Source organism: Delphinus delphis, chromosome 11, assembly GCF_949987515.2.
Source record: "Delphinus delphis chromosome 11, mDelDel1.2, whole genome shotgun sequence".
NCBI lineage: Eukaryota > Metazoa > Chordata > Mammalia > Artiodactyla > Delphinidae > Delphinus > Delphinus delphis.
In genome coordinates this window covers 50,077,944-50,105,681 of record NC_082693.1, presented here as the reverse complement: position 1 = coordinate 50,105,681, position 27,738 = coordinate 50,077,944, and the positions used below count along the sequence as shown (strand labels likewise).

General features: G+C 38.2%; 1 protein-coding gene across 1 annotated transcript; it reads right to left on the bottom strand.

Moving 5' to 3' along the window:
- RXYLT1 (ribitol xylosyltransferase 1) lies at positions 1-27,738 on the bottom strand. The gene is made up of 6 exons (XM_060026307.1): positions 27,463-27,738; positions 25,275-25,418; positions 21,406-21,508; positions 11,847-12,161; positions 9,609-9,779; positions 1-590 (listed from the first exon to the last, which is right to left on the bottom strand). The coding sequence occupies exons 1-6, from the start codon at positions 27,629-27,631 to the stop codon at positions 173-175; spliced, it is 1,320 nt and encodes a 439-aa protein (XP_059882290.1). The 5' UTR covers positions 27,632-27,738; the 3' UTR covers positions 1-172.

Here is a 27,738-nt window from a genome sequence, read left to right as displayed (position 1 = left end):
CTTTATTTTCAGGAGTGGCCCAATAAGGCTGTACTTGGTCAATACTACAGACATAATCTAGGGTCTAGGGGTAACTTAAAGAACATTAATAAATACACAAGCACACACACACATACCCAGTATTAGAAATGATTTAAAAAATCAGATCTTAGCTCAAAAAGATGAACTACAGTTAACCTTTATTGTTCTTTAGAAATGAACTTTCCACAATATTAATAAATCTCATTTTTAGCTCTGCTTTGAAGTTTTGATACCAGTGAAGTAACCTTTTTCTTCTTTGAATCTTTTCTTGTAAAATTATAGTTTTCTCTTTTTCTAAAATAGCAGGAAGTTCCTTCCAGTTCTTAATAAAGATAAAGGGAGCATTCATGGACTTGAGTAACTGCAGAGGAGCATTATGGTAAACAGATGAATTTCCACAGCTGCCAGCTGTCATTACGTCTTCTACCACAGGAACGGAGCCATAGGAGCAAGCCTCATATATTCTGTAACACTCCGTGTTTACTCCTGCTGGGCACAATGTGAGATCACTCTGACGCAGAGCATCTTGATAATTCTTAAGGCTTTCATTTGTTTCTTGAGGCTGCCACCTAGAAAATCAGAAGAAAACCTGAAGTTTTCACTTTACTAAGCATATCTTTTGTGGAAGAAAATATTTTATCTTTTAATGTTGGTTACAAGAAATGGTAAACACATTATAGAGATGGCAGGCAGAAGAGATGAATAAAATCTTGCCCAAATAGATTTCTTGAAAATATTTAAGAATTTGAGAAGTTTACAGCTACACATTAAAAAAAATCTAGTGGCCATACAATTTCTAAATGAAATTGTAATCACCCAAAATTTTGTGAGTGCTCGTCTTCTTTCTCTACCTCACCCTCCATCCAAATTCCTGCCCTTATGGAGCTTATTATCACAGTTCTAGTGGTGGAGACAGACAGTAACCAGGTCAAGTCAGTAAATTATTTAGAAGGTGTTAAGTGTTGTGTGGAAAAATAAAGCAGAGAAGTGAGGAGGGAGTTTTTGGTAGGATGGTATTGCAACTGTAAACAGGTGATCAGGGAGTGTCTCACTTCATGGGCATCTGAGCGGGGAGCCAGAGGAGAGGGAGCAAACCACACAGATATCTGGGGGAAGAAGAGAGCATAGAGCATGCATAAAGGTCATGACATGGCATGTGCCAGGCATGCTCAAGGGACAGCAAGGAAGCCAGGGTGGCTAAAGCAGGGTAACTGAAGGGGAGAGGTGTAGAAGATGAAGTCAGAGCACCAATCACACAGAGTTTTGATCAGAGGGGTAACTGACCTCATCTATGTTTTATCAGAATCTATCTGGCTGTTGTGTTGAGAAGAGATTGTATGGGGCAAGGGTAGGAGCTAAGAGGCTAGTTAGAAAACCAGACGTTCCCTCCTGACTGTTCCTATTTTCTCAGTGAAATAAGCAATAGGGTCATAAGGTAAGAGCAGTTGGGAAGAGAGAAGAAGGTATGAAACAATCTTCCAGGAGAGAGGAAGAATACATGGACAAGGGAGATGGATGACTGCTGGACACTCAAGGGTCAGGGTCATATATATATATATATATATATATTTTAATAAATTTATTTATTTTTATTTTTGGCTGTGTTGGGTCTTTGTTGCTGTGCGCAGGCTTTTCTCTAGTTGCGGCGAGCAAGGGCTACTCTTTGTTGCGGTGCACAGGCTTCTCACTGGGTGGCTTCTCTTGTTGTGGAGCATGGGCTCTAGGCATGCAGGCTTCAGTAGTTGTGGCACACGGTCTCAGTGGTTGTGGCTCGTGGGCTCTAGAGCGCAGGCTCAGTAGTTGTGGTGCACGGGCTTAGCTGCTCCGCGGCATGTGGGATCTTCCCGGACCAGGGCTCAAACCCGTGTCCCCTGCTTTGGCTGGTGGATTCTTAACCACTGCGCTACCAGGGAAGCCCAAGGTCATATATTTAAAGTGAGATCAATTGGCACCTTTCTCCAAGTGTGTTTGGCTGCATGGGTGAAGGTATGGAGCAGGTAAGAGAGCTGGATTTAACCAGAGTTAGGGTTTGCTAGATTAAGGAACTAGGGAGCTGAATGTATATGTGGTCATGATTGATTATGAAATTTAAGTGGGTAAAGAATAAAGTAAAGATGAGGTGGGTGAAGGACAATGAAATGGTATTAGGAACAATGAACTGTAAGTCCCAGCTAAATTGCTGAAGTCAGATTATTACAGGGAATGAGCTGGAATGATAGAAAATGATGTTTACAGAGAAAGAGATGCTAGAATTTGAGATCATGCAGTATGTGTAATCATAAGTTCCAGGAAATGACCATGACAGTGAATGGCTGAGGTCAAGTGGAGACCCAGATTGCTGGGGGAGAGGAAGTAAAGGAACTGCAAGACCAACGCGATGGAAAGACCATCTATGTGGATTTGGGAATCACTAAGAGTGAGGCTGGAAAAAATGTCGGAGAGACTGAGAGTAGGCCAGGAACTAGACTCTTCCAAGAATTAAGGGGATAAACCCAAGGGTCAGTATATGATTTCTCTTTTCTTTTAGGAGTTTTTTTAAAATTAATTTTATATTGGAGTATAGATGATTTACAATGTTGTGTTAGTTTCAGGTGTACAGCAAAGTGAATCAGTTACACATATATATACCTCCACTCTTTTTTTCAGATTCTTTTCCCATGTAGCTCATTACAGAATATTGAGTAGAGTTCCCTGTGCTATAAATAGGTTCTTATTAGTTATCTACTTTATATATAGTAGTGTGTATATGTCAATCCCAATCTCCCATTTTATCCCTTCCCCTTATGATTTCAAAGAGAAAGAATAATGGATAGTTTTGTCTGCTGGTATTAGATTCAAAACTGGAGGTTTTAGGGAGGGAAAAGGGAGAGTGGTCTGGAAGCAGCAATGAGAAGGAGGACACCTACTCCACCTCCTGGCTCAATGGTAGGAGAGAGATTTCAAGAATAATTCTGTTCCCACAGTAAGCTTTGTTATTTTGCCCTCACTCATTCCATTCTAGGCACACTGTCCCTTGTTCCTCACACATGGTAAGCATGCTTCCACCTTAGGCCTTTATATTTGCTCTTCCCTCTGCCTGGGCAACTCTTCTCCCAAAGAGACATGAGGCTCACCCCTCTGCCTTTTTCAGTCCTGTGCTTAAATGCAAACTTCTAACCAGCACTTTCCTTGGCTATTCTAAAATATCAAATGCTCCACTCCTGACCCCAAGTCCTCTCTACACCTCCTCTGCTCAATTTTTTTACATGGTATTATGCTTAATTTTTTTACATGGTATTTATCATCGTCTGACACTATATATATATGACACAATATATTTTATTGGTTTGTCTCCTCCAATAAGCATTTAAGTTCTAAGAGGGCATGGACCCTTTTGACTGTTTTGCTCACTGCTGTATCCCTTTATGGCTAAAATAGTTTTTGGCATATAGCAGTTGCTTGATAAATATTTGTTGACTGAATGGATATAATATGATTACACTGGCCATTAGAGAAATGTAAATCAAAACTACAATGAGGTATCACCTCACACCAGTCACAATGGCTATCATCAAAAAATCTACCAACAATAAATGCTGGAGAGGGTGTGGAGAAAAGGGAACCCTCCTGCACTGTTGGTGGGAATGTAAATTGATACAGCCACTATGGAGAACAGTATGGAGGTTCCTTAAAAAAACTAAAAATAGAACTACCATATGACCCAGCAATCCCACTACTGGGCATATACCCTGAGAGAAGCATAATTCAACAAGAGTCATGTACCACAATGTTCACTGCAGCTCTATTTACAACAGCCAGGACATGGAAGCAACCTAAGTGTCCATTGACAGATGAATGGATAAAGAAGATGTGGCACATATATACAATGGAATATTACTCAGCCATAAAAAGAAACAAAATTGAGTTATTTGTAGTGACGTGGATGGACCTAGAGTCTGCCATAGAGTGAAGTATGTCAGAAAGAGAAAATCAAATACCATATGCTAACACATATATATGGAATCTAAAAAAAAAAGTTCTGAAGAACCTAGGGGCAGGACAGGAAAAAAGATGCAGACATAGAGAATGGACTTGAGGACACAGGGAGGGGGATGGGTAAGCTGGGACGAAGTGAGAGAGTGATATGGACATATATACACTACCAAATGTAAAACAGATAGCTAGTGGGAAGCAGCTGCATAGCACAGGGAGATCAGCTCAGTGCTTTGTGACCACCTAGAAGGGTGGAATAGGGAGGGTGGGAGGGAGATGCAAGAGGGAGGGGATATGGGGATATATGTATACGCATAGCTGATTCACTTTGTTATAGAGCAGAAACTAACACAACAGTGTACAGCAATTATACTCCAATAAAGATGTTAAAAAATATATATATATGACGTGGACCTGCTGGGGAATGGACTTGGGGATATGGGGTGGGGAGGGGTAAGCTGTGACAGGGCGGGAGGGTGGCATGGACATATATACACTACCAAGCGTGGAATGGATAGCTAGTGGGAAGCAGCCGCATAGCACAGGGAGATCAGCTCAGTGCTTTGTGACCGCCTAGAGGGGTGGGATAGGGAGGGTGGCGGGGAGAGAGACGCAAGAGGGAAGAGATATGGGAACATATGTATATGTATAACTGATTCACTTTGCTGTGAAGCAGAAACTGGCACACCATTGTAAAGCAATTATACTCCAATAAAGATGTAAAAAATATATATATATATGATTACACTAGCAATACTGAATGGATATGATTACACTAGCAATAGAGTCAGGATTTCTTTTTTTCTTTTTTTTTTTTTGTATTTCTATGCCTGAATGATTGGTTGATTTTTTACAATTTCCAACCCCTTTTCTTTGAGTGAAACATTTCTTAAATTGTATAATGCTTTACAATTTTCAAAAGTTGCACACACATAATTTCATATAATCACATAATAACCCTTCTTCCCCCTCTACCTCTAAATTGCCGCTCCTGCTTCCCTCTCCTCACTGGTAACCACTAGCTTGTTCTCTGTATCTGAGTCTGCTTCTTTTTTGTCTTATTCACTAGTTTGTTGTATTTTTAAGATTCCACATTAAGTGATATTAAACAGTATTTGTCTTTCTCTGTCTGACTTATTTCACTTAGCATAACACTCTCCAAGTCCATCCATGTTGCTGCAAATGGCAAAATTTTGTTCTTTTTTATGGCTGATTAGTATTCCATTGTATATATATGTACCACATCTTCTTTATCCATTCATCTGTTGATGGATGCTTAGTTTGCTTCCATATTTTGGCAGTTGTAAATAATGCTGCTATGAACATTGGGGTGCATGTATTCGTATCTTTTCAAATTAGTGTTTCTGGTTTTTTTCCAGTTTTTTTGTTTTTTTATATACCCAGGAGTGGAACTGTTGTGTCATGTGGTGGTTCTATCTTTAGTTTTTTAAGAAATCTCCATACTGTCTTCCACAGTGGCTGCACCAATTTACATTCCTACCAACAGTGCCCTTGTCTCCACATCCTCGCCAATATTTGTTATTTGTGTTCTTTTTGATGATAGCCATTCTGACAGGTATGAGGTGATATCTCATTGTGGTTTTGCTTTGCATTTCCCTGATGATTACCAATGTTGAGCATCTTTTCATGTGTGTGTTGGCCATCTGCATTTCCCCTTTGGAGAAATATCTTTTCAGTTCTTCTGCCCATTATTTAATCAGGTTGTTTGCTTTCTTGATGTTGAGTTGGATGAGCTGTTTATATATGTTGGATATCAACGCCTTATCAGTCATATCATTTGCAAATATCTTCTCCCATTGAGTGGGTTGTTTTTTCGTTCTGTTGATGGTTTCCTTTACTGCGCAAAAGCTTTTAGGTTTAATTAGGTCCCATTTGTTTATTTTTGCTTTTGCTTCCTTTGCTTTAGGAGACAGATCCAAAACAATATTGCTGTGATTTATGTAAAAGAGTATTCTGCCTATGTTTTCTTCTAGGAATTTTATAGTATCTGGTCTTATATTTAGGTCTTTAATCCATTTTGAGCTTATTTTTTTTATGGTGTTAGCGAATGTTCTAATTTCATTCTTTTACGTGTAGCTGTCCAATTTTCCCAGCACCACTTATTGAAAAGAATGTCTTTTCTCCATTGTATATTCTTTCCTCCTTTCTTCATAGCTAAATTGACAATAAGCGTGTGGGTTTATTTCTGTGCTCTCTAGTCTGTTCCATTGATCTATGTGTCTGTTTCTATGCTGGTACCACACTGATTTGATGACTGTAGCTTTGTAGTATAGTCTGAAGTCAGGTAGCGTGATTCCTCCAGCTCTGTTCCTCTTTCCCAAGATTGTTTTGGCTATTTGGGGTCTTTTGTGTTTCCATACAAATTTTAAAATTATTTGTTCTAATCTGTGAAGAATGCCATTGATATTTTGATAGGGATTGCACTGAATCTGTAGATTGCATTGGATAGTATGGTCACTTTAACAATATTAATTTTTTCAATCCAAGAACAAGGTATATCTTTCCATCTGTTTGTGTTATCTTCAATTTCTTTCATCAATGTCTTATAGTTTTCTGAGTATAGATCTTTTACCTCCCTAGGTAGGTTTATTACTAGGTATTTTATTCTTTTTGATGAGACGGTATATGAGATTGTTTCCTTAATTTCTCTTTCTCATAGTTCATTGTTAGTGTACAGAAATGCAAGTAACTTCTGTATATTAATTTTGAATCCTGCTACTCTACTGAATCCACTGATGAGCTCTAATAGTTTTCTGGTGGCGTCTTTAGGATTTTCTATGTATAGTATCATGTCATCTGCAAACGTGACAGTTTTACTTCTTCCTTTCCAATTTGGATTCCTTTTGTTTCTTTTTCTTCTCTGATTGCTGTGGCTAGGACCTACAAAACTGTGTTGAATAAAAGCAGTGAGAGTGGGCATCCTTGTCTTGTTCCTGATCTCAGAGGAAATGCTTTCACCTTTTCACCATTGAGTATTATGTTAGCTGTGGATTTGTCATATATGGCCTTTATTATGTTGAGGTATGCTCCCTCTATGCCCACTTTCTGGAGAGTTTTTATCATAAATGGATGCTGAACTTTATCCAAAGCTTTTTCTATCGAGATGATTATATGGTTTTTATTCTTTACTTTTAAATATTTATTTTATTTTTGGCTGTGCCGGGTCTTAGTTGTGGCACATGGGATCTCTGTTGAGGCACGTGGGAATATTTTGTTACAGCACACAGTCTCTTCATTGTGGCACGTGGGCTTCTCTCTAGTTGTGGTGTGTGGATTTTCTCTCTCTAGTTGTGGCACGTAGGCTCCAGAATACGTGGACTCTGTAGTTTGCGGTACATGGGCTCTGTCGTTGAGGCACGTGAGCTCAATAGCTGTGGTGTGTGGGCTTAGTTGCCCCGCGGCATGCAGGATCTTAGTTCCCCAACCAGGGATCAAACCCATGTCCCCTGCATTGAAAGGTGCATTCTTAACCACTGGACCACCAGGGAAATCCTCCCAATTACTGTTTTTGATATCATGTTTTACATCTAATTGTTTTGTGTATCCCTTAACTCAGGGGTCCCAACCCCCAGGCCACAGACCGGTAGTGGTCCGTGGCCTGTTAGGAACCGGGACACACAGCAGGAGGTGAGCGGTGGGCAAGTGAACAAAGCTTCATCTGTATTTACAGCCCTCCCCACTGCTCGCATTACCACCTGAGCTCCACCTCCTGTCAGATCAGCGGCGGCATTAGATTCTCATAGGAGGGCGAACCCTACTGTGAACTGCACATGTGAGGGATCTAGGTTGCGCGCTCCTTATGAGAATCTAATGGCTGATGATCTGAGGTGGAGCTGAGGCAGCGATGCTAGTGCTGGGGAGTGGCTGCAAATACAGATTATCATTAGCAGAGAGGTTTGACTGTACAGAGACCATAATAAATCAACTGCTTGCAGACTCATATCAAAACCCTATCAGTGGGACTGCCCTGGTGGCACAGTGGGACTTCCCTGGTGGCACAGTGGATAAGACTCCATGCTCCCAATGCAGGGGGCCTGAGTTCAATCCCTGGTCAGGGAACCAGATGCTATATGCATGCTGCAACTAAGAGTTCACATGCCACAACTAAGGAGACTGTGTGCTGCAACTAAGGAGCCCTGGAGCTGCAACTAAGGAGCCCGACTGCCTCAACTAAGGAGCCCACATGCTGCAACTAAGACCCAGCACAACCAAATAAGTAAATTAATTTAAAAAAAAACCCTATCAGTGAGTGGCAAGTGACAAGCTGCATCTTATGGAGTAGACTGGACATAAGCAACACACCTCGGGTGTCACTGTCTCCCATCACCCCCAGATGGGACCATCTAGCTGCAGGAAAACAAACTCAGGGCTCCCACTGATTTTATATTATGGTGAGTTGTATAATTATTTCATTATATATTATAATGTAATAATAATAGAAATAAAGTACACAGAGTAAATGGAATGAATGCGCCTGAATCATCCCCAAACCATCAACACCCCCACCACCCCAAGTCTGTAGAAAAACTGTCTTCCACGAAACTGGTCCCTTGTGCCAAAAAGGTTGGGGACTGCTGCCTTAACTGCTTATCGTGGATATGGATGATTTTACTACTTTTGTATTTTAACCTCCCTACCAGCTTTGTGTGTGGTGATTTCCTACTTTCACTGTATGCCTTTACTTCTTTCATTTTGTAATCTTCTTCTTTCTAGTTGTGGCATTTTCTTTTTTTCACTTAGAGAAGTTCCTTTATCATGTGTTGTAAGGCTGGTGCTGTACTCTTAGCTTTTGTTTGTCTGTAAAGCTTTTGATCACTCCATCAAATGTGAATGAGAGTCTTGCTGGGTAGAGTATTCTTGGTTGTAGTAGAGTCAGGCGAGTATCTGCGCCAATTAATGTATTTCTAGATCTAAAAGGACATTTTTGTTTAGGCATTACTTCTCTGATGACTCTGCTTTACACATGAAACTCCATTTGTTTATCTAAAAATAAAATGAATGATCCCCAAATTTCTTCCTTCAGTCCATGAACACCTGTTTCATGATTACCATGTAAAAGATGGAAGAAAGTTAATGCAGTTAAATCCATCCATCCATCCATCCATCCACTCCCCACTTATCCTGGCCTACTTTATTCAAGGTCCTATGTTACATCTGGGGATTCAAAGAAGAATAGTACATGGCCTCTGTCCTCAGGGTGGTGTCAGTTTCCTGAAGGTGTGAGGAGTATGGCATGCCAGTCTTGGAACACTGAACTGGTTTGCCGAACATCTCAGAGATGAACCTAAGACCATTACTGTCATTTACAATCTCCTGTGTTCAAATCTGACTAACAAATATTATTGAGGAAACCTGAACAATTGACATTTGCATATGATAGTTACCAGCATTCCCCTTCAAGATGGACTACAGGAGAGTCTCTCTATTTTTAATGTATATAACATAGTTTCTTCACAGCTTTAATTACTCATGCATCTTCTGGAGAAAGACTGGTATTAATGGAGTTAAAAATGTCTGTGAAAACCTGTGCTGTCACACAAAGCAACTCTCAGATTGGAGACAAAATGGATGAATCAAGTAGACACAGAACTTACTGTTCTCTTGCTGAAACCCAACAAAGCTTATCATTCCCATCTTGTTTCAAAATGTTCATTAGTGCTTGTCTGGATGAATTTTCATAAATGGTTCCTACGAAATTACACAAGTATGGCCTTTCATTATGCAGCATTGACCAATTCACCTCCACCACAGGAAAATTCCTGTATCTGTAAAAATAAGTACATGTGAGTTAATAATATATGACAATAGGGCTAGCAAAATTTCCATAATCTAACATCTTAGGTAGCATGATGATGTAGAGAAAAGAGATTTAAAATATGATTTTCTAAACCCCAAATTATAATTTTCCATGCTTACTTTGGAAAAGTTCCTAAATCTATTGACTTAAAAAAAATTCTCACTTTGACATCTTTTACAAAATTGCTATAGAGACTATGTGCCTAAAGTGCTTTGTTTTTTATATTCTTCAACTTCCATTACTTACCTAAAGTTATAAGACAGGTTGAATTTAAGACCTTAAAGGTATAAAGAATCTTCTACATTCATAATAATCATGATTTAATTAATGTTTTAGTCAGGTGATGGAAAGATTACAGAATACATACTGCTACAGCAAAGAACTCCAACTCCAAAGGCTTATCAAGTAGATAAAAAAAAAACAACCTTACATCCCACACAGGAGAGGCCTGTTGCAACTGGCCCATTCTAGTAGGCATTTGGTAATTCCAGGCATCAAATTATGTGCCTGAACTACAACCTTCACATAAGAGAAAGCTTAACGTAACAGTTAGTCTGTAACAGGTTTTCTCGATTTCGGCATTACTGCCATTTGGGCCAGATAATTCTCCATTGTGGAGGCTGTCCTCTACATTGTAAGATATTTAGCAGCAGCCCTGGCCTCTATCCACCAGATGCCAGTACAACCTCCTCTCTCCACTTGTAACAACCAAATATATCTCCAGACATTGCCAAATATCTCCTGGGGGTGGGGGTGGGGTGAAATTGCACCTGGTTGAGAACCACTGCTCTATAGGAAAGATACTGGCTTTGTCCAACATTACCAGAGTTACTGTGAAGAAGTAATTCTTTTGTTTCAAAACATTTTACAAATATGGGCTCTACACAAGGGACAGATTTTTCAGAGCACCTTTAACTTGGCTATACCTAACAAACCTTTTTGTCTGCCCTACCCTAAGCCTGCTGAGTCAGAATTTTGTTGTGGAAGGCCAGGGAATATGTCTTATTAATGTGCTTCCCTGGTGATATTTGTGTAGCCAACTGGGCAGCAGTCTAAGGTCACATTTTGTAACCAGTGATAAAATAATGCATAATGAACATCTGATTCAAATACAGTATCATATTACTGAGCTATTTCATAATTCATCCATTCAACAAATATTTATTGAATGATTACTCTGTAGGCACTGTTTTAGGCTCTACAGATAAAGTAGTGAACAAAAGAGACAAAAATCCCTGCCATCAGGAAGTTTATGTACTAGTGGCAACTTAAAGTCAACTTACTGTTATTCAAAGGCTCTCTATTAACAGAATGATACAAAATAAGTTTCCAGTTCTATAGAAAGACTTTACATATATTACATAATATTTAATTACCCTTTCTTTTTACACAACAGATTTGTGCAAATTCTATCAATCTTAGTCGGAGACCTGAGCATATTATAATCCTCCCAAACCCCAGGGTCAGTGTGCTCTTCATTTAATATTGGATCTAAAGTAAGGATTTAAGGGGAGTTCGCTGGAGGTCCAGTGGTTAAGACTCCACGCTTCCACTGCAGGGGGCATGGGTTCAATTCCTGGTCAGGGAACTAAGATCCCGCATGCCATGTGGCATGCCCCCCCTCAAAAAAAAGAAGAAATAAAGTAAGGATTTAAGAAAACTCTATATACTTATATAGGTATAGTTATATATAGAGATTCTATAATTGTTTTAGGAAGGTCCGTCTGTCTGCCATCCACCGCTAAACATTTCTTTAAGGTACTAGTGATAAACTTTAAAATTTATCCTATGACTTGGGGTTCTAAAATACAAAAATGTAACTCATCTGCTCTCCTCATAAAAGTCTAAATACTCTAAAAAACATCATTATTACCAAAGCATGAGACCAAACTATATTTTTGCCCATACAAAAGGTTGTACACAGCCTCAATAAGCTCAGAAGAACTACATTTATTACAAATTTAAAACACAATCTTGCTGATACAGAAATTCAGGTCTTAGAGTCTAAAAACATGTAAGAATATTTGGTACTTACGTTGCTACTCCTAAAGGCCATTGAAAAACATCCATGTTATTAATCCAGGGGCTGTCATATATTATGAAAAGTAGTTCCACAGAGCCTCCATTTCTTTTGAGAAACTGGTTGATCCACTCATTATTACAATGTTCATTTCCAAGCAAAACAACAGCAAGATGCTGGAGTTTTTGAGTTTGCACTAAATTTTGTGCATAAAGTAACCACTGGGTGGCATAAAAGACCTTTGCTTTTTCTCTTCCATTTAGAATGAGTACCACATTATTCTCATCAACAGAGAAGTACCCTGGGACCACAGCTGGACCAGTGATGAAGCTGTTAAACACAAAACAAAAACAAGAGACAAACAAAAAGAGAACAAAAGTATTTGGTATCAGAAGTTTTAAATCATTTTATATAAAGTATATAATGAAACTTAATCCATGTTCTTTCTAGAAATAATTTCTATAACACATGTTTTTTTGAACAACTCTGGATGATGGGACATAGATGTAGATTAGTGGGAAACTTTGGTTGTAGACAGATTAATTATATGCAAATTTGAAAGTACCCACAGGAAAAAATATTTACTTTATATATCTAATAAAAGTATAAATATAAAAATTTGAATGGGAAGATATATATAACAAACTCACGATAGTTAGTGGTTGTCTCTTAGGAGGAAGGAAGAGGAAAGGGCCTGAGGAACAATACAAAGAGAGCATTTATTGCCTTTACTGGAAATATCTAATTCTTTTACGAGGAAAGTTAAATATCTGAAGCAAGTATGACAGAGAGCCAGAATTTGTTAGTTCTAGGTGGTGGGTAAATGGGAATCTACTGTATTACTCTCTATTCTTTAAGGTATTTAAAAAATATCATAAAAGGAATAGATACATGTCATAACTCACATTTCATATTATGTGCTGCTTCGAACAACCAATACCATTGAAATATTTTACACGAATATGCATTAAATACAAAAAATACCATTTAACCTATCGGAAACTTAGTTACAACGGTCCTAGGTTCTTTGCAAGCTGCTCAAACATTTCTTTATAACTTGCTAGAATCTTTTAATATTTAGTACAAATATGCTGAAATCCTGCTTTTTTTGCTTATTGTTGGGGATAAAAACTAACATTATTAAATGCCTTTTATATACATGATACATAGGCACTCTGCACAGGTTATCCTTTAACCTCCACAACAACTCTGCAGAGATTAGTCCCCCATTTTGCATTTGGGAAATCAGGCTTAAGTTGCACAACCTGTGATGGCAGCATCAAGTTTTGAATCAAGATCTAACTTCAGCAAAAAAACAACAACAAAAAAAACAAAAACAAAACAAAAGATCTAACTTCAGAGCTTGAGTCATTCCCATGACACTATGGTTAACAAGTACTCAAATTAGTAGATATTAGTTAAAACACAAAATATAAATATGTATTTTGTCTGTATATGTACTGTATGAATTCTATGACATTATTCTACAGTGATAATAAGCTACACGGATCAGAGCTGCATTTTGAGTCTGCTTTGGACAGGAAGATGCCAAATAATTCAGCAATCATTTAGTAATTTAAGAGAACGGGCAGAATCTGAGGGGTTAGGAAGCACTTTAAAGAGAATGATGATAATTATGATAGGTTTAAAATACTTATTATTGGTAGTACATGAACACTTTTTCTCTCCTTTAAAATTATAGGTGGGAATAGTTCTAATTTTATTGATCCACACAAATTAACAAAAGCATGATTCATTCAGGGCACATTTGACTGATCTTGGAATCTCCACAGCTCTCTTTTTGTAGAATGCTCTCACATTCCAGCAAGCAGGCATGTCAGCTCTTATGCTCTGACTAATTGGTTTTCTAGACCTCAAGGCCATGTTCAAGTAATAGTGAAAGCCCTGGGGTCAATGCTCTGGAGCTAAGGTATAGATCGGAGGTTCCCAAATTTTAATGGTTCCCAAGACTTTCAGTGTTTTAGTAATTTTTTCAAGCCAGAAGAAATGAGTAATGGTTCAGTTTTTTAAGTTGTTAGATCCAAATAACTTAGTATTTATGTCCTAAGAGCTTAGAAGCCACTTTAAAAATAATACACATACACTGAAGGAAAAAATAATATTCCTATTTCATTCTTAACTAACTACACATACTTAATAATGGGAGGTGTGCACCCATTGAGCACTACACAACTTCTCAAACCTTGGAATCAGAGAGGACACTGCCTCGGTCGCTGCCTGTTCCACTTTGATTTTTGCACAGTACTTGGATTTGATCACAGCAACCATAGGAAATCCAGCTCCTCAAATGTATGACATCTCTGAAATGGATGTAGGGTGATCTAATGTTGAAACTTGAACTACCTCAAACTAGTTTGCATGGTGTTTGACAGATATGAAGTATAATTGTGATTCCTACAAATATTTGTGGTGCCCCAGGGTGCCTCAGTATACAGTTTGGGAAGCACAGATTTAGGTAAAGAAACTTTAGGGGTAAAAAAAAAAATCCCATAAGATTCAGATAGTTGTGTGTGTGTTGGGAGGTGTGTTAGTCACACTGCAGTGGGTTGAGAAGTGAATGAGAAGGGGACAGTAAGAAGTAAGTGGGGAGAAATGCAAATCAAAACTACAATGAGATACCACCTCACACCAGTCAGAATGGCCATGATTAAAAAGTCTACAATTAACAAATGCTGGGGAGGGTGTGCAAAAAAGGGAACCCTCCTACACTGTTGGTGGGAATGTAAATTGGTGCAGTCACTATGGAAAACAGTTTGGAGGCTCCTCAAAAAACTAAAAACAGAGTTACCATATGATCCAGCAATCCCACTGCTGGGCATATATCCAGACAAAACTCTAATTCAAAAAGATACATACACCCCTATGTTCATAGCAGCACTATTCACAATAGCCAAGACATGGAAACAACCTAAATGTCCATTGACAGATGAATGGATAAAGAAGATGTGGTACACATACACAATGAATATTATTCAGCCATAAAAAATAATGTCATTTGCAGCAACATGGATGGACCTAGAGGTTTTCATACTAAATGAAGTCGGAAAGAAAAAGGCAAAAACCATATGATATCACTTACATGTGGAATCTAAAATATGAAACGAATGAACTTATCTACAATACAGACTCACAGACATAGAGAACAGACTTGTGGTTGCCAAGGGGCATGGGGAGTATGGGAGGGATGGATTGGGAGTTTGGCATTAGCAGATGCAAAGTATTATATGTAGAATGGATAAACAACAAGGTTCTACTGTATAGCACAGGGAACTATATTCAACATCCTGTGATAAACGATAATGAAAAAGAACATGAAACAATGTATATAGACGTATAACTGAATCACTCTGCTGTACAGCAGAAATTAACACACCGTTGTAAATCAACTATACTTGAATAAAATAAATTACAAAAAAGAAGTGGGGACAGTAAGTGTAGACAACTCTTCTGAAAGTGTGGATGAGAAGGTGAGAACGCAATAATGAGTGAAAGGTGGGAGACAAAGGAGAGCAAGGAAGTAACCGATGAAGCAAGGTCTTGGGATATGCAGAAGGGATGCACAGGTGGAGGGAGTTAATACTGAACACAGGTGAGGGAGATCATCTCATTGTCTGAGAGCTGAGGGAAGAGAGAATGTTAGGTGAGGGATCACATAGAGATCATGTAGGTAAATGTTAGAGGGGCAGCTAGTTAAGGGAGATAATTGTGGATATCTTGAGGAAATAGAGGCAGGGTTGTCTGCTGAGAAAGAGGGGGTTAGGCAGGTGTTGGGTAGTGGCCTAGAGAAGAGTAGAAAAATCTGCTTTTATTCTTTCTGTATTTTCTATCTTGAACGCATACTAGCTATCCAGTCATGCAAGCTAGAAACCAGGGAACTATCACATTCGATTCTTGCTCTCATCTAATAATCCTTAAATTCTGATAGTTTTGTCCCCAAATTTCTAAAATTCCTGGCTCTGCTGGAATACCACTTCCCAATTTCATCCCTTATTTATATCTCTGCTGGATACTTATAGTTTCCTAATGCAATGTCCTGGTCTGCCTGCATTCAGCTGTCTCCTTCAAATCATTTTTCCACATGGCTACTGGAGACATCTACACAAAAAACATACATGACAATACCACTATCTAGCTTAATCATCTTCAACTGCTTTTCACTGAACAAGAATAAAGTCCAAGAGTTTTAATGTAGCAAATACAAGGCCCATGACCATCTGGCCCTTGTCCTCCACTCCCAATGTGAGCTACCCTACCCCATCTTCATGCTCTAGGGATTCTGAATGGTTTGCGATTCTATGCACAACCCAAGCTGTTTATCAATTCTTAGGCCCTGATATTGCCTCTGCTGGGAATATAATCACTCCTCTCACTGCCTTCCTAAATCCTACTAATCTTTTAAGACTTAGCTCAGCTATCACCTCCTCTAGGAAGCCTTTCTTGATAGGCCCCATATCCCCAACTCTACTCATATTGAGTTAGTGGCCTTCCCTCTATATTTCCCTAACAACTAAGGAGTATGCACGTCCTTACCATTATGCTTTGTATAAGGTATGAAAATTATTTATGTGTTTATCTCAGCCACTAGTGTGTGAACTCCCTGAGGCTAGGGAAAAGTATTTTATTCTCTTTGAAATCCTCAGCGCCTAGTAGGAACTAACTAGCAGGCACTCAGTAAATGCTGAATGAGTTAAGCCATAATTCTCTTTAAGGGAGTTATCTGCTCTACCAATTTATTTAAGTTCTCCTACTGCATTTAAAATATGAATCAAGTTACAAAAATTCAATTTATTAATAAATTTCTAGCTATACATTTATTACATAAAGTAGGGCATATGTATGAGATATTATAGTATATTTATGCATGATAAAAGATGTATTTTAGTTTCCTGAAGTTATTCATCATGCATCAGTCACAAATATCCATTAGCTGAAAAATGAACATATTTAAGAAGCTCATACACAGAATTTTAAAACAGTGACTTGCTCTTCTAGATTTCTTAGCATATATTTAATAGTCAGAACTTCTAATTTTCAATATTTATTATTTTTCTGCTAGGTTCGGAAGAAAACTTTCTTCCCAATAAGTACTTTCAATACTTACAGAGTCCAGAGAAATCATTTGAATATTGAGTTCTAAGCTGAACGTGAGCAAAATATAGTTTTTTAGAATCCAATATAATTATTGTTTCATTCTTTCTAAATTCAGTGAGTGCTACTGAACAAACGCTATATGCTATTACATTAAGTGAGTTACAGATAAGATTAATAATTGCCAGCTAAGAGTCTGGCATATGCCTTGATAAAGAAGAAGCACACAAGCTAAACCATCCACACAGCTCTCAGCCATCGCATTCTACATCATGTTTGGTTAATACATAGTTTTAGAAAATAGGTATACCGAACCCATGAATGGCCCTTACTTTTGAATAGCTGTTGCAATTCACCCTACTTTTGTGGCCAGCATCATTGCCATGACTCCACGCCTTCTGAATTCAGTGTTTATGATGGAACACTCCCACCCTCATACTAGCTTGGCTGGAGTGGGAGAATGGGCATTGTGAAAAATTAACTATATTGTCTTTCTTTACCAATGAAAATTTTATTTGAGATCTGTATTGATCTATGGTCCAGTATATGACTGAAACATAGTATAGCCATTAATATTATCTATAAAAGCTTTCACTCACTGTAATGAGTAGTGAGCTCACTAAATTCTTATAATAGTAATATCTGGAAATTCTAAAAATAGGAATCAGACACATTTTATCGTGAGCTTCAGAGAAAAGTTCAACTTTTTCATAAGGAGCAGATGCTCATTGAAAATATAATTGAATTTAGGACTTCCCTGGTGGTGCAGTGGTTAAGAATCCGCCCGCCAATGCAGGGGACACAGGTTCATGCCCTGGTCGGGGAAGATCCCACATGCCACGGAGCAGCTAAGCCCGTGCACCACAACTACTGAGCCTGCGCTCTAGAGCCCATGAGCCACAACTACTGAGCCTGCGCTCTAGAGCCTGCGTGCCACAACTACTGAAGCCCACGTGCCTAGAGCCCATGCTCCGCAATGAGAGAAGCCACCGCAATGAGAAGCCTGCGCACCACAATGAAGAGGAGCCCCCAGTCGCCGCAACTAGAGAAAGCCTGCACGCAGAGACAAAACACCCAACGCAGCCAAAAATAAATTAAAAAAAAAAGCAAGTATAATTGAATTTAGATAACAATGAATTAAATAATTTAGTAATTTATGTAATTAAGTAATTTAAGTAATTTATGCTAAATTACTTAATTAAGTTAGAATTAAACTTAATTCTAACTTTTGTTTTATCAAATGGGTAGACATTTATATATCTTATGATAATGCCTGCACATGCACATTACAGAATTCTGAAGGCAGTCTTTTGGGGATAATCAAAGGTTATGATAAGCAGAAGACGCCTCCTAAGAAATTAAACATAAAGTTGCCCTTTGAAATTAAACTATAAATGAACATATGACAGATATGAGCTGAAACAGGCAAAGTTCCTTCAAGAGACGGAATGGGTGCCATGCTAGCTTGTAACCTAATTGAACACATTAACAGAAAACATGTATCAAAAAGGTGTTTACTGGGAGGTATGTGAATGGAGAGATAATAGACAATAATGGAAACACAGAAAAAAGGAGAACTGAAAGGTAGGGAGATGTTGCAGTACCTATTTAAGTAACAGTAAAAATAATAAAACTAATAACAAGACTTCTATTAGTGATTACCATGTGCCAGATACTGGTCTAAGCACTGTATATCTATTAATGCGTTTAATCTTCAAAACAATCCTGTGAAATAGAAACTAATATTTACCTTAATAATTATTTTAAATTATTATATTATATATATATTTTATATATATATATTACATTATAATTATTTTAAACTCAAGGAAATCCAGGCACTGAGAGGTTAAGAAACTTGCCAAGGTCAGACACTAATAAGAGGTAAAGCTGGAATTGGAACTGAGATATTCTGGCTTCAGAGTCTGTGCCCTTAACAACTCAGTCACATTGCTACACTGCCAACAGGTGACTGGACTTCACCAGCCTGCCTCACAAGTTCAGTCTGCCCTGCATGTATTCATCTATTCACATCCTGAGCACAGCCTATGTATGGTACTGACTCAGTGGTGAACATGGAGTCATTCATTTCTTCCCTTCTGAAACACACAGATTTGGAAGTGCTATATATAGTTATAGCCCACATTTTGATTCCATATTTAATCAAACAACTCTCAAATATTTAGGTATCATTTGTAGTCTGCCTATATGGAAAGAATGTGCTGGTCAAGCCAATACAAACATGTGGACTGACCGACAGTTCTATTTCCATTCTGAGTTATTTACTTGACATTCTGGATTACATTATTTGGGCCTATGAATAGATAAGAATCAGCATTCAGGAGCCTGATCGACCCTGGAACACTGAGGATACCCTTTCTATTTTCTGTCTCGGAAGTGCTGTGAAATTAACGTTAAATGATATAAGCTCTTTGTAAACTTAAGGATTTATTTAAATAGAATGTATTTATGCTTATTTAAAGGATTTTGATAGTATTTAGAAACTCTTTCTGTATCTTCAAGATGACCGATTACTGCCAATTCACTTTTGGTCAAATAAAAATGAATGTGTTGGGACCTCCCTGGTGGCGCAGTGGTTAAGAATCCGCTTGCCAATGCAGGGGACAAGTTCGAGCCCTGGTCTGGGAAGATCCTACATGCTACGGAGCAACTAAGCCCGTGCACCACAACTACTGAGCCTGTGCTCTAGAGCCCGCGAGCCACAACTACTGAAGTCCATGCGCCTAGAGCCCATGCTCTGCAACAAGAGAAGCCACCGCAATGAGAAGCCCACACACCGCAATGAAGAGTAGCCCCCACTCGCCACAACTACAAAAAGCCGGCGCGCAGCAACAAAGATCCAATGCAGCCAAAAATAAATAAATAAAATAAATAACTTAAAAAAAAAGAATGTGTTGAAACATTTAAGTTAATACCCATGTAGCCTGATTCAACTCAAAACTTGCAATTTCATAAAAGTTTATTAATTTTGGATAAATTATGTATGCTACTTTCCATAAGCCTAAAACTTTAATAAAATGTTTAAAAAAATCTTTTACAATAGTGAACTTCCTTGAATATACAGTTCTCTTAAATTCTAAAAGGAAGTAGCATTGTTATTTAATCATAATATAAAATCTCAGGTAAAAATTTCAGAAGGAAACAGGAAGTTAGTTTTTCTTTTGGGAGTTAATGCCATTTGCTCAAAACCTTTGCTGCAGTAACACTGTATATTAACTTCTCTATGAATTTCAAATAACTCTTTTGAAAATGCTAATATATATTGTAGGTAGACCTAATAGACTAATACTCATAACACATGTTTACTTTTAAAACAGCAAAATGTTACATTTATATGCATAATACACATTTACTTTCAAACACCCAAATCCAACTATTTTAAGTTTAGGATTATGTATAAACTCTTCAATGGGATTAGATCAATAGAAGCCTGGAGATAAAAGGAAAAATAATCATTACCAATGATGATTTAAAAGCCTGTTTACTTTTCAAGAATGATTACTTTGAAAAGATACATGCAATGAAATTGCTTTCCAAGTGTGTATACAGTAAATAAAGAATTAAAAGAGCAGCGAAAATTCAAATGAAACTGATATTAACTACAGCTCTTCCTCTTGATTTCTGTGAGAAATAAATGGAAACCTAAAGGAAACCATAATCTTTGGTTCACATTTTTTTCCCTTAATAATATAATTGTAAAATGAAATAAGCATTTTAAAATAATTATTTTTGGTTTTTATTTCAATAAGAAAGCAAAATCTAATAGAAAATAGCATTCTTTCATTGTCACAATATTTCTAAATAAAATGATCTTAATTCTATTTAAAAATCTTCAGAAAATATGCAATCACAGATAAAAAGTTTTATAAAAATAAGAGTGCAAAAATGTCAATAATACATTGGTTTTATTGAATTAAAAAAAGATTTCTGAATATTGCAGTGAAATGGTAATCTATACTATCAAATCATGATAGAATTCATATATGAAATGTTTTGATAAAAATTACAAAACTAATAGCAGTAGCTTTGCTACCACGTGAATATATAAAAATATGTGAATCTATTACATGAAGGAGAAAAATAAAAATACTTTAAGTTTTCATATTATTCCAACATACAGAATGTTACATGTTTATCAACAACCAAATGTTGCAAAATTTAGAGCACGAACTTTTCCATATAATCAGACATGTTTTGATTAAAATGAAATAGACACATGATTCCAAAAAACCCGTATTTTGTAACATCCAATTTTATAAGAAAATGTTTAAGGTAAGCTTTAACTACAAATATATATACATGAGGTTTATCTCTCCATCCTTCACAAGTTGAAGTGAAAATATTTTCTATAAATATTGATATATTTTCCTCTGATTTTTCTTCTAGTATTTACATAAAAAATTGTACAGCAACATATCACAGGTTAATGCTGCACAATTAATACCTGTAATGTGTTCTTCCAACAACTAAATTTCCTTCTCTCTGCTGAGCAGTCACATCAGTGGGCTCAAGTAAACCTTCAAAAATATGCTCCCAGAGATACAAACCTGGTAATTAAAAAAACAAAAAATGAAAGCATGTACCTTCTGGTGTACTCTAGTGTGTGAGATGAATTTATGTTCTGCTCTTTCATATCATTTGATTAGGAAACCAGATTCTATTCCTCTTTGGGCTCAAAATCATCAATATGGCAGCTAATGTACGAGAGACTAAACTCAGAGGTTGTCAGTGTAAAATGTGGGTTATATTAAAGACAAAAAACTCTCTTACTCTATATTTGAGAAACCCCTAATCATCACTGGACCTTTACTACCTATCTTATCCTGAAATGTGTTATATTACAGTGTAAGTTACTATATGATTACAGTGTAAGTTACTATATGATTACAGTGTAAGTTACTGTATGATTAGGACTGTTTCTATATTATAACAGAAGGAGGGGGGAAATCACCATCTTGTGCCAAACAGAACCAGAGAAGCTCATGTATGTACATATACATTCAATATGTCAAGGAGATATTACCTCCTCCCCACCTGAACACACATCCTTCACTGCATGATGCCCTCTGCAAACAAATGCCACTGTGTCTTTTCTCCTTAGGCGGGCCCCTACGTTTTATCATGATTTCACCTGAATGAAAGCTCTGTGAGTAGAGGTCTCAGAACTCTGTGTTGTCATACAATGAGGTAATCTGGAGATGAGGAGGTAATCAGGGAGCCCAATTACGTAAATGTAACTAAAAAGTTAGATTGAGAGATGTGTTTTGTTCCATTCTCATTACACCGTGGTACTAAAAGACACACACAAAACCCATGTTTAAAGACTTGGCTAATCAGATAAAGCTTTCCAAATATGGTAGGCTGAGTAATGCTCTCCTCCAACCCAAGAGGTCCAAAGATGAAATCTCTAGCACCTATGAATGTTAACTTTACAAAGCAAAAGAGACCTTCTAAATGTGATTAAGATAAGGATACTGAGGTGGAGAGATTATGCTGGATTACCTGGGTGGGTCCTATGTAATCACAAGGGTCCTCAGGAAAGGGAGGCAGGAGACTGAAAATGAGGGAAAGAGATGTGAGGAGGAAGCAGAAGTCAGAGTGAGGTGGGGCCATGAGTCAAGGAATGCAGGCAGTCACTAGAAACTGTAAAAGGCAAGGAAGCAGATGCTCCTCTAGAGCCTCCAAAGGGAATATAGCCCTGTGGACACAGTTTAGATTTCTGCCTTCAGAAATGTAAGCTAATAAACTTACAGTGACAGCAGTTAATAATACTGTATTGCACATATGAGAGTTGCAAAGAAAGTAGGTCTTAAAAGTTCTCATCACAAGAAAAAAATTGTAACTATGTGAGGTGATGGATGTTCACTAGACTTACTATGTTGATCCTTTCACAATATATATATCAAATCATATGTAGTACACCTGAAACACATTTATATAATGTTATATGTCACTCACAGATCAATTAAAAAATGTGTTGTTTGAAGCCACTAATTTTTGGTAGTTGGTTACGGCAGCTAAAGGAACCTATAGATTATGTAGCAATAGATTATGGTACCTGGAAATGGGGTGCTGCTGTAACAAATACTTAAAAATCTGGAAGTGCCTTTGGAATTGGGTAATGGGGAAAGGCTGGAAGAATTTTGAGAAGCATGATTAAAAAACACCTAGAATAGATTGCCTTGAACAGACTGTAGGTAGAAATATGGATGTTAGTGACTCATTTCTGAGAACTCAGAAGAAAGTGAGGAGAACAGTAGGAAAAAACATGTACCATCTTAGAGAATACCGAAATCACCATAAACTGACTGTTGGTAAAACTATGCACATTAAAATTGCTCTTGGTAGGGGCTCAGGAGGAAATGAGGAACATGTCATTAGAGACTGGAGAAAAGGGGATCTTTGTTATACAGCAGCAGAAAGTTTAGCTGAATTATGTCCTGCAGTTATATGCAAAGCAGAACTTGTAAACGATAAACTTGGATAGTTAGCTGAAGAGATTTCTAAGTAAAGTGTTGAAGTTGTGGCCTGGTTTCATCTTGCTGATTACAGTAAAATATGAGTTGAAAAGAGAGACTGAGGAAAAAACTGGTAAGCAAAAAGGAACAATGACTTGATGATTTCGGAAATTCTTAGCCTATTCAGATTGCAAAAGAGGTGAAAAATTAGGAGATTCGATGTCAAGAAAGCATGCTCTGGAGAGAAGGCTAAGGATGTAGGTGACATCCCTTTGCTAATGCCTGGTCAGAATACTCAATCACAGAGAGGGTTTTTTGAAAATATTAGGTGTTAATTTATGGATCTCCTTTAACTATCTCAGCAGAAGCTAGAAACAGAGATGGGATTATCCAGGTAAGACCTGTGGAGGAACTCTTGTCTAGAAAAGCAAATCTTTGTGACATAAATGGGAGACCCACAAGGTTCTTGAGAATGTTATATTAGCAGAAACACTGCCAGCTTGGACTAAAAGGGACAGAGACAGCCTGAAATGAAACAAGCTTATTGGACTCCCAAAATTCTAACAGCAGGAACAGGATGATAAAACTACTGAGCTGCAAACACATGCTAACCTTCCTGAAAATGGAAGGATGACTTCCCAAGCACAGAGCTGAAAGTCCAGAAGTAAAGCTCTGAGCCAGAGTACAGAGTACTCCCAGGCGTTGAAACCTAATGGAGTTTGCCTGGCTGGATATCAGAATTGCTTAAACCTGTGACTCCATTTTCCTTCCATCTTCTCCCTTTTGGAATGGGAATTTCTATGACTGGTATCCTATGACTGTGCCTAGAGAATAGGCCGATGAATGAATGCAGTGCTTGATAAAGCTCATCTGGACACTTTGTGCCTATTGGATTGAAATGAGAAAAGTCTGGAAACATGAAACTTGTTAAGAAGTCAATATAATTAAAAACTAGAATGGGGAAGCGGAAATTTAAAGGAAGAAATTAATAATAGAGATTTTATAGAGAAAAAAGTTGCTAGAAGTTGATGATTGGATGCCTGGGTCTGGGTACTAGAACTTCAGAGGTCAGTAGTAATTTTCAAGGATGTATATATGTATGTATGCAAGTGACTATGAATTTATGAAACATCATGGGTCAGGCACTACTATTCTGTTTCCTTTCACCTGGTACCTTCTATCCATATCCCTTACTATACATAAATCTAACTAATGTTTTATGGCCAAAGAAAGCCCCTTCTAACTCACTAAATTCTTTCTGACTCTTCTGTCATTGAGGGTCCCCCATTCTCTAATTGAGCATATCATATAACTTAGAACACTACACTCTCATGATACTCAGAGCAAAAATGCTTTTGTGGGCAAACAAGTTTAATCAACTACATACTATATCCCCTTCTTAGACATTCACAATGAACACTGTCATATTAAAGGCTCTGACAAAGCCCTGTAATAAAGAACCTTGTTTAACTTTGTTCAGTTCAATGTTTCCCAAACTTGTTTGGCCATTAAGGGCAGGGGCCACATCTTGTACTTGTGCATCAAGTGTCCAATAAACACATAATTCCATGAAAATTCAGTTGACATAGGCATTTCAGTATAATTATGCATACACAACCCACTCTTTGTATTGACAAATAAAGCTGTGCTCTGCTAAAGACCAACAATAGAATATATGTGTGCATGTGTGTGTTTGTGTGTGTGCATTTACACAGATGTTGTCTAACAGAAAAGAGAAATGGAACATTGAGAAAAAGTGAAAAAATGCATCAGGATGTCTTAACAAATGATGAAATAACTGTAAATATATTAACAAAGTGCTTTTTACATGTCTTAGCTTTAAACATTAATTTACCAATGGCAGCTTTGCCCCAGATTTGTACATGGAAGTCTTTTTTCTCTTTTGTGGACTTATTTAATATCTGCAGTCTGTGTTTTTGCTCATTTTTTTCATCTTCTTCCCAAGGATTCCATTCTTCACTTCTCAAAGTAGATTGTTCTATGTTACAAAAAGAGCAACAAGTGTTATCAATAAGATAGAGCTGCAGTTATAGATAAATTCAAGCCATTTAAATTAGATGTTAGGGAGTTTTAATTGCATCCTAACTTCAATTTTTCAAAGAGATAAAGCAACAGAATTTGAACTGGTTAAACACTGTAAAAATAAAAAAAGGAAATCATAACTTAAGTTTGATTGAACCGTTACCCTGAAAGAGCTTGATATAAAATAATAAAATGTTAACACAAGGCAGGAAATTCTCTCTCCCAAATAAAGCCTTCTAAAATGACTGGGTACAGTAATATGCATCAAGTTACAAGTTTAACTTTTGCCAGTTCTTTACAGATCGTATATATGTAACGCAACCTATACATAAAAACTTGACTTCAACATGAAAAGTGTCCCCCAGTTTCAGATACTATTGTGCAAAATTCTGAAAGAAGGGAGAAATAAGCCTGAGTCCGATCCTGACATAGGTCAAAATACAAGAGAGGGGATCAAAACTTGGAGATGAAGCGCTCTGGCCTTCAGAAGTCACAGCAGAATTAGAGCAAGCTCTTTGTTTCAATATGGGAATAGATGTCCTTAAGCCAGCGGCATTCCAGCAAATCTCTGGCATTTTGTGACAATATCTTGGATATATTTTTTAACATCTTTATTGGAGTATAATTGCTTTACAATGGTGTGTTATTTTCTGCTTTATAACAAAGTGAATCAGTTATACATATACATATGTTCCCATATCTCTTCCCTCTTGCGTCTCCCTCCCTCCCACCCTCCCTATCCCACCCCTCCAGGTGGTCACAAAGCACCCAGCTGATCTCCCTGTGCTATGTGGCTGCTCCCCCCTAGCTATCTACCTTATGTTTGGTAGTGTATATATGTCCATGCCTCTCTCTCGCTTTGTCACAGCTTACCCTTCCCCCTCCCCATATCCTCAAGTCCATTCTCTAGACGGTCTGTCTCTTTATTCCTGTCTTACCGTAGGTTCTTCATGACCTTTTTTTTTCTTCTTAGATTCCATATATATGTGTTAGCATATGGTATTTGTTTTCCTCTTTCTGACTTACTTCACTCTGTATAACAGACTCTAGGTCCATCCACCTCACTACAAATAACTCAATTTTGTTTCTTTTTATGGCTGAGTAATATTCCATTGTATATATGTGCCACATCTTCTTTATCCATTCATCTGTTGATGGACACTTAGGTTGCTTCCATGTCCTGGCTATTGTAAATAGAGCTGCAATGAACATTCTGGTACATGACTCTTTTTGAATTATGTGGAGAAAAGACAGCCTCTTCAATAAGCGGTGCTGGGAAAACTGGACAGCTACATGTAAAAGTATGAAATTAGAACACTCCCTAACACCACACACAAAAATAAACTCAAAATGGATTAAAGGCCTAAATGTAAGGCCAGACACTATAAAACTCTTAGAGGAAAACATAGGCAGAACATTCTATGACATAAATCACAGCAAGATCCTTTTTGACCCACCTCCTAGAGAAATGGAAATAAAAACAAAAATAAACAAATGGGACCTAATGAAACTTAAAAGCTTTTGCACAGCAAAGGAAACCATAAACAAGACCAAAAGGCAACCCTCAGAATGGGAGAAAATATTTGCAAATGAAGCAACTGACAGAGGATTAATCTCCAAAATTTACAAGCAGCTCAGGCAGCTCAATAACAGAAAAACAAATAACCCAATCCAAAAATGGGCAGAAGATCTAAATATCTTGGATATTTAAGATGTGTTTTAAAGGTGTGCGCACCTGTCAGCCCCAGGGGTAGGGAGTGGGGACGGCGTGTGGGACTTGGGCGAGGACGGGGGCACTCATACATACATCCTCCAGTCCCGAGGCCTGGGCGGGCTACCGAGAGCTGAAGGAGGAAAAGCGCATACCGGGGCCCGGGGGCAATCCCGGATCCGAGAGCGGGACCGGTGGCCGCGCGGCTCCGCTAGCCCAGCCCCCACCAGCCCGCAGCCCCGAGTCCCGGCGCGCCGCTGAGGAGAGAGGCCGCGGGCCGGTGTCCTACCTCGGCCTCGCCTCTCCCGCGCCGGGGCAGCCCCCTTCCTGAGGCCCCGCAAAGACGCGTCCTGCGTCCGGCGGCTGCGCCCGAAGAAGACGTGGTAGGCGGCGTAGATGGAGAAGAGGCAGTACAGGGCGATAAGAATCGAGCAGAGACGCTTCCGCGTCAGCCGCATCCCACTCAGCCTTCCCCTCAGGCCACCACCACAGTGGAGATGGGCCGGAAGCGAAGCCGCCACTCAGCTCCGTGGCCCTAGCGTCGCCGGGTGCAGACGCAGGCCCT

Coding starts and splice junctions, on each gene's coding strand:
- RXYLT1 (XM_060026307.1), bottom strand. CDS start 27,631: ATGCGGCTGACGCGGAAGCGTCTCTGCTCGATTCTTATCGCCCTGTAC. Junction 25,419..27,462: donor GCGGGAGAGGCGAGGCCGAG/GTAGGACACCGG, acceptor TTTGTAACATAG/AACAATCTACTTTGAGAAGT. Junction 21,509..25,274: donor CTGGGGCAAAGCTGCCATTG/GTAAATTAATGT, acceptor TTTAATTACCAG/GTTTGTATCTCTGGGAGCAT.